Here is a 7,500-nt window from a genome sequence, read left to right as displayed (position 1 = left end):
AGCAACGAAGGAGGAAGCGCCCAGCAAAAGTGGTAGCCTGGTTCCTGGCTTCGCCCAACCGACCTTCGGCAGAAATGGCTGGGAAGACAGCGGGATCCATTGGCAATGCCAGGCCGGACACACAGGATCCCTTCAGGCTCCTGTCGGCTTTCTCGCCCACCCAAAAATTCCTTTCTGGATAATTGAGTTTTGCTGCCACCCAAATGGAAAGGCAGCCCTCTTTTGAGAACCTGGACTCCCCTCCCACCTCAGCCGGTTTTCTCTGCCCCACCTCCCCTTTTACGGATTATAGTGGGGAATCCAGCCAGCCGGCTCGTGGGAACGAAGAACAAGACTTTGCCCAGGTCTGCACAGAATCAGCCGCCTGTGCAAGAGCTGCGGTTTTCTTCCAAGGTCGATTCCGAATTAAAACCCAAGACGCATAGAGAGAATTGGCCAAAGTGAAGTCTATCTATCTATCTATCTATCTATCTATCTATCTATCTATCTATCTATCTATCTATCTATCTATCTATCTATCTACCTAATCTCCCTTTATTGCAAACTTCGAATCCAAACTAAATAAATCACCTGACTTTTATCTCCAAAAACATCTGTCCGCTGACCTCGCCTGTGAAACTTGGCCAAGAAATTGTTATTAGTCGTTATTTTGTCCCAAGTTTAAAACAACAAATAGGGAACGAAAAGAGACAGTTTAGATTAAATACACACACACACACACACACAAACACACAAAGGGCGGAGGATAGAGGAAGGGGGGGATGGGAGATGAAACTCACCTTGTTTAGGGCGATATTTTCATTTTCCTGAATTTTACTCCAGATCTGTCTTCCCGGAGAACTTACTGCCTTAATGACTTTGGGGTAGCTGCAAGCCTTCTTTTATTTCTGCTAAATATATGAAAATGTATGCAAATTTAAATCAAGCTTAACCTGGGAGCTCCTGTAATATATTTAATGGAATTTCAAACCAATAAGGGAACTGTGATGCAGCGTTCTGTAAGTGCAAATATAATTATGCAGCAAGGTTACCTCGAAATTATGCAATGAAAGGTCATTCAAAATAATAATAAAAAAAACCAGCGATTTCTTTAGCTTCCCCCACTCCCTCCCTCCTCGCAAAGCGTTAAGGTTTAATTTTCTCAGCTGGAGCACCACAACACATCGCAATTTCTGTTCCTTTGCCGAACGTTTAGAGAGGGGGGAGAACACAACACACTGTCATTATTATTGTTTTATTATTTTCGTTAATCGCACTGTCAGCCAGATGTTTAGATTGGACTTGGCATTTTTATCCACCTATCAAGTCCTTCCCAAAGACCTGGGGTAGGCAGAGGTTGTTTGATGGTAGATGCAAGATGTAAGTTGTTCCAGGGAAAAGTCTGGTTTTGCAATTGACTGATGGCGATTTTGTCAATGCCAGTGGTATTCAAGTGATGCGCCAGATGGTTTAGAATTGCACCCAAAGCTGCCGCCGGATTATTACTATTGTTATTATTATTGTTGTTGTTGTTGCTGATTATTATTATTATTGTTCTTGTTATTGTTACTACTATTATTATTATTATTATTATTATTATTATTACTATTACTATTATTATTACTATTATTAGGTAATCTTTTGTTCTTTTTTTCCATATTTTGTTCCTGGCCTTTCGACTTATGCAGCACTGGACATTTGGTGTTGTGCAAAGCCATGTTCGGAGGGGAGAAAATAACGAAGATCCCACGTTTTTTGGCCGAAGCTGGAAAGGGATCCGGTGAGTGGCTACTTTTCGGACGGATTCCATTGGCCAACTCCTCCGTGGGCTGGGCGGGCGGACTGGCGGGCGGACTGGCGGGCGGGCAGGCGGTTCGCCGCATTTTGAACGGACCCGACCAACAAAAGGCGCGGTAACCCCTCGTGGGTATCCAGGGGGACTCTCGGTGCGAGCGAGCCGAGCAAACTTGCAAACTTGCGCCGGCAGCTTTCCCGGATAAGCCGCTTCTACTCTGAAAGCTGGAAACGTGGAGGCAGGATGGAGGGGGCGACGTCTGGATTGGGGGCAAACTTTATTCTCTCCTCTGCTTCCCCTCCCCTCCCCCCAAGAAATAGTTTGTATTTGAAGCAGAGGAGAAATTGGCTCCGGACTTCTCAGCAAATCCTACTCAGCTACTGTCTTGGTGTCTTTTCCCTCTCCTTGCCTTGGACGGACGGATGGGTGGATGGGTGTGCAGCGCACTCCGATCCAGCCAGCTAGGAACCTGTGTAAAAGCGCCCAGGCTCGCCTCCCCTTGCTGGCTTCTTGGCAAGGCGCAACTTTGCAAAGCCTCCTGAGCAACTGACTCGGGCGCGTTTCTTTTTTTTTAATTCTCCGCTAGACCCCCCTTCCCTTCCCTTCCCCTTCCCTTTCCCGCCCCACCTGTTGGTTTTGCAAGAGTAAATCCCGGCAGTTAAGTTAAAGCCCCCCCCCCCGGAACAACCCTTTGACTGGCAGCCCCGGGTCGACTTCAAGCCATTCAGAGGGCTCCCCTTCAGCTTGGCAAAGGAGGCGCTGCCGTTCTCTGAGCAGGTATTTAACCTCTCCCCCTCCCCCTCCTCCTCCCCCCTCCTCCTCCTCCCCCTCCTCCTCCTCTTCTTCTTCTTCTTCTTCTTCTTCTTCTTCTTCTTCTTCTTCTTCTTCTTCTTCTTCTTCTTCTTCTTCTTCTCTTCTTCTTCTTCTTCTGTCTCCTCCTCCGCCTCCTCTCCTCCTCTCCTCCATCCTCTTCTTCTTCTTCCTCCTCCTCCTCCTCCTCCTCCTCTTCTCCTCCGCCTCGCTCCTCCTCCTCCTCCTCCTCCTCCCGCCTCCTCCTCTTCTTCTTCTTCTTCTCTTCTTCTTCTTCTCTTCTTCTTCTTCTCTTCGTTCTTCTTTCTCTTCTTCTTCTTCTTCTTCTTCTTCTTTTTCCTCTTCTTCTTCTCCTTCTCCTTCTCCTCCTCCTCTCCTCCTCCTTCTCTCCTCCTCCCCCTCCTCCTCCTCTTCTTCTTCTCTTTCTTCGTCTTCTTTCTTTCTTCCTTCTTCTTCTTCTTCTTCTCTTTCTTCTTCTTCTTCTTCTTCTTCTTCTTCTTTCTTCCTTCTCCTTCCTTCCTTCTCCTCCGCCTCCTCCTCCTCCTTCTCCTTCTTCGTCTCCTCTTCCTCCTCCTCCTCCTCCTCCTCCTCCTCCTCCTGCTTCTTCTCTCCTCCTCCTCCTCCCCTCCTCCTCTTCTCCTCCTCCTCCTCCGCCTCCTCCTCCTCCTCCCCCTCTCCTCTTCTTCTTCTTCTTCTTCTCTTCTTTCTTCTTCTTCTTCTTCTTCTTCTTCTATCTTCTTCCCTTCTTCTCTTCTTCTTCTCTCCTCCTCCTCCTCTCTCCTCCTCCTCCTCCTCCTCCTCCGCCCCCCCCCCGCCCGGCCCGTCCCGGGAAAGAGAGGCGGGGGGGGGGAGAGCCACGCACAAGCTCTGCCCTGGATCAGCGGCCGCAAATTTAAACCAGGCTCTGAGCCCCCCCCCCTCTCCGCTCTTGCCCGGGGAGCGCAGAGCGGCTCTCCAGTTGCTCTCTTCCCCCCCCCGCAGCCAAGCAAGGGTTAACTCGCCGACCGCCTGCCCCCCCCGCGGGCAGCCCGCCCTCGCCAACCAATAGAAAGCCCCGACGGCGGCCTTTCCTGCCGGCCGACTCCCTCGTTTTAACCCTTCTCCCGCCGCGCTCCTTCGGGGGGGGGGGCCTCTCCGCCTGCGCCTATTTCCCTGGGAGACAGAGGGAGGGAGGGAGGGAGGGATGGGGGGGGGGAAGAGAAGAGCCGGGCGTTGAGCCAACCTCTTCGGCGCGCCGTCATTGGCCGCGGCCTCCCCCTTTCCCGGCGGGAAGAGACTCTCGGATTGGCCGCCGGGCCCGCCGGTCAGGGCGCGCTGGCTGAGACGGGTCTCTTTCGGCTGGGTAGCTGTCAAAGGCGCGAGCGAGCGGCCGCTTTGCCACAGCAGAGCCAGGCGGGGAGGGAGGGGGGGGAAGAGAGAGAGAGACCCGGAGCCGAGCCGAGCCGAGCCGAGCCGAGCCAAGCCAAGGCAAGGCAGCGAGCATGGCCACGGCGGCGACCAACCCCTACAGCATCCTCAACTCCGGCGCGCTGGTCCACGCCGAGTCGGCAGCGATGCAGCAAGGCGGCCCCTTCCGCAACCCGCAGAAACTTCTGCAAAGTGACTACCTGCAAGGGGTGGCCGGCAACGGGCATCCGCTGGGCCACCACTGGGTCACCAGCCTGAGCGACGCGGGGCCCTGGGCGGCGGCTCTGAGCGGCGGAGGAGGAGGTGGAGGAGGCGGCGGCGGAGGAGGGGGAGGCGGCGGTGGAAGCCCCCTGGACCAGCCCGACGTGAAGCCCGGGCGGGAAGACCTGCAGCTGGGCGCCATCCTGCACCACCGCTCGCCCCACCACGTCAGCCACCATTCCCCGCACCACGGCAGCCACCCCAACGCCTGGGGGGCCACGCCGGCCCACGGCTCGGCGCTGCCGGTCAGCGGAGCCCAGCCGCCGCCGCCGCCGCCTCCCCCGCTGAACGTCTACGCCCAGGCCGGCTTCACCGTCAGCGGCATGCTGGACCACGGCGGGGGCTTAACGCCGCCGCCTCCCGCCGCCGCGCCCCCGCCGCCGCCCGGCTTGCACCCGGTGCTGCGCGACTCCCCGCCGGAGCCGTCGGAGCTGGCTTCCCACCACTGCCCGGAGCCCTCGGACGACGAGACGCCCACCTCGGACGAGCTGGAGCAGTTCGCGAAGCAGTTCAAGCAGCGTCGGATCAAGCTGGGCTTCACCCAGGCCGACGTGGGCCTGGCGCTGGGCACCCTGTACGGCAACGTCTTCTCGCAGACCACCATCTGCCGCTTCGAGGCCCTCCAGCTCAGCTTCAAGAACATGTGCAAGCTGAAGCCGCTGCTGAACAAGTGGCTGGAGGAGGCCGACTCGTCCACCGGCAGCCCCACCAGCATCGACAAGATCGCGGCCCAGGGCCGCAAGCGCAAGAAGCGGACTTCCATCGAGGTGAGCGTCAAGGGGGTGCTGGAGACGCACTTCTTGAAGTGCCCCAAGCCGGCCGCCCAGGAGATCGCCTCGCTGGCCGACAGCCTGCAGCTGGAGAAGGAGGTAGTGCGCGTCTGGTTCTGCAACCGGCGGCAGAAAGAGAAGCGCATGACGCCGCCGGGCGAGCCGCCCCAGCCCCACGAAGTCTACGCGCACGGCGGGAAAACGGACCCCTCGTGTCACGACCTTTGACTGTGACCCACCCGCTCGGGACCCGGGGGAACGGCGCAGCCGGCCGGACGGGCGCGCGGGCGGGCGGGCGGGCGGGGGTTGACCTCATGGCGTTGTCCCTTCCCCCCTTTCCTTCCTTCCTTCCTTCCCTCCTTCCTTCCTTCCTTCCTTCCTTCCTTCCTCCTTTCTATTTTTCCTTCCTTCCCTCCCTCCTTCCTTCCTTCCTTTCTATTCTTCCTTCCTTCCCTCCCTCCTATTTTTTCCTTCCTTCCTTCCCTCCCTCCCTTCCCTCTTTTCTATTTTTTCTTTCCTTCCCGCCTTTCTATTATTCGTTCCTTCCCTTCCGCCCTCCCTCCTTTCTATTTTTCCTTCCTTCCTTTCCTCCCTCCCTCCCTCCTTTCTATTTTTCTTTCTTTCCTTTCCTCTTTTCTATCTTTTCCTTCCTTCCCTCCTTTCTATTACTCCTTCCTTCCTTTCCTCCCTCCCTCCCTCCTTTCTATTTTTCCTTCCTTCCTTCCTTCCTTCCTTCCTTCTTTCTATTTTTCTTTCCTTCCTTTCCTCTTTTCTATCTTTTCCTTCCTTCCCTCCTTTCTATTACTCCTTCCTTCCTTTCCTCCCTCCCTCCCTCCTTTCTATTTTTCTTTCTTTCCTTTCCTCTTTTCTATCTTTTCCTTCCTTCCTTCCTTCCTTCCTTCCCTCCCGCCAGGATTTTCTGACTTACTCAGCCTCTACACAGATTAAACAACCATCTCCTCAAGAAAAAAAAAAAAAGACACTTTTCTTCTTCCTTGCCGTGGCATCCTCACAAGGCCAACAACAGAAAAGCGGTAGGAAGGGGGGAAGGGCGTGGGAAGCCAGCGAGCTCCCCCCCTCCCGTCTTTTTTTTTTTCCCCTGGCTATAATGTATTTTTTTTTCCCCTCTCCCAGCGCCTATTTTCTGTGCTTAAATAGCAAAGCTTCCCCCTCGCCCCATCGCCGATAGAAAAAGGGAAATCGTGATCTCTAGATCCGAGAAAGAAAGAAAGAAAGAAAGAAAGAAAGAAAGAAAGAAAGAAAGAAAGAAAAGAAGAAAGAAAGAAAGAAAAGAAGAAAGACAAGACGTGCCTATGAATAACCTTTCAGCGCCTTGGTCCGCTCCGGTGTATTTCAGGTGACGAATCTCGTTTTAAGACAGACTTTAAAAAAAAAAAAAAAGCTTGGCTGGACTTTGCTCGTTGCTAAAAATGACCCTTCGCTCTGGAGACCTTGTGAAGGTCCGAGAAAGGGTGTCCTCCATCTAGGACCCCACGTTTGCTTCCCATTGACCGGCCCTTCCTTTCACCTCCGCCCCGCTTTCCCTCCCTCCCTCCCTCCCCCCCCCAAGACCCGTCTCATCATGGAGAAAAAGTGGCGTCCGGAATTCCCCCAGTCCTCACCCGGAGGAAGACCCAGCTGGAGCTCTTGTGGTTTTCTTTTCCCCCAAAGAGAGGAACGCGCGGCGACTAGGCCGCCCTCAAGCCGCGTTGGTTGCCTTTTTCCTTCTGCTGAACGCCGCTCAGAATTTGTACAATGTCAAAACGGACATTTTCCAAGGGGGGGGGACACCCCTCCTTCTCCTCCTCTCCCGTCTCCCTCGTTTGGCTGGCCGTCTCCTTCTCTGCTTTGGGCCCTCTCGGCACAGATTTATTTTTTAAGAAAATAATAACAATTCCCAAAGTTCAAGATCCCCTCCTTAAAAATCGAAAGCCAGTTTTTTTTTTTTCTTTCCTTTTTTTTTCCTGGTCCTCTTGCGGCTCTTCAACAGGATCCCCTCCCTGGCCGGCACCTGAAGCGTTACGGTCTGTACTTAAAACCCTTTTTCCCCGTTCTCCAGTTCGGATCTCTGGCTTCGGAATACCACCTCGTGCCTGCCTTGCCTTGCCTTTCAAAGGGAGCCGGAAGGAATACGGCTGGGTTGAAATGATGGAGAAAAGATGGGCGAGAGACGGAAGGTCCAAGAGAAGCGGGGAAGAATTGGGGGTCGCGGGGGAGGAGGGGGGAAAATAGACCCTCGCTCTGGGACTGTTTGATGAACGCGTGCTGTTGGGGGCGGCGGTGTGGAGGAAATGTCTGATGTGATCCCAAAAGATTTTGTTTCATTGTAGGGGTTTAAACCGGGAATCGAGCAGATGGTTCTGCTGAGAAATTTCTTTCCTTAAAGGAAAAAAAAAAAAAAAAGGAATCTGGGATAGGAACTAGCTGGGATTAGGATTGGCCGGTATAATTTGATGTGTGAGTTTACAAAAGCGCGGA

General features: G+C 54.0%; 1 protein-coding gene across 1 annotated transcript; it reads left to right on the top strand.

Moving 5' to 3' along the window:
• Positions 1–4,005: 4,005 nt before the first annotated feature.
• LOC120320410 (POU domain, class 3, transcription factor 4-like) lies at positions 4,006–5,290 on the top strand. Its single transcript, XM_039370059.1, has one exon. It carries the CDS (start codon positions 4,066–4,068, stop codon positions 5,248–5,250), a length of 1,185 nt encoding a protein of 394 aa, XP_039225993.1. The 5' UTR covers positions 4,006–4,065; the 3' UTR covers positions 5,251–5,290.
• Positions 5,291–7,500: the final 2,210 nt, after the last annotated feature.

This window comes from Crotalus tigris, unplaced genomic scaffold (assembly GCF_016545835.1).
Source record: "Crotalus tigris isolate CLP2741 ecotype Arizona unplaced genomic scaffold, ASM1654583v1 scf7180000021358.389521, whole genome shotgun sequence".
Lineage (NCBI taxonomy): Eukaryota > Metazoa > Chordata > Lepidosauria > Squamata > Viperidae > Crotalus > Crotalus tigris.
Note: the sequence above shows the minus strand (reverse complement) of the source record. Positions and strands in the feature narration are given on the sequence as shown.

Bases quoted from the DNA above. Each gene is read 5' to 3' on its own strand.
- LOC120320410 (XM_039370059.1), top strand. From the start codon at position 4,066: ATGGCCACGGCGGCGACCAACCCCTACAGCATCCTCAACTCCGGCGCG.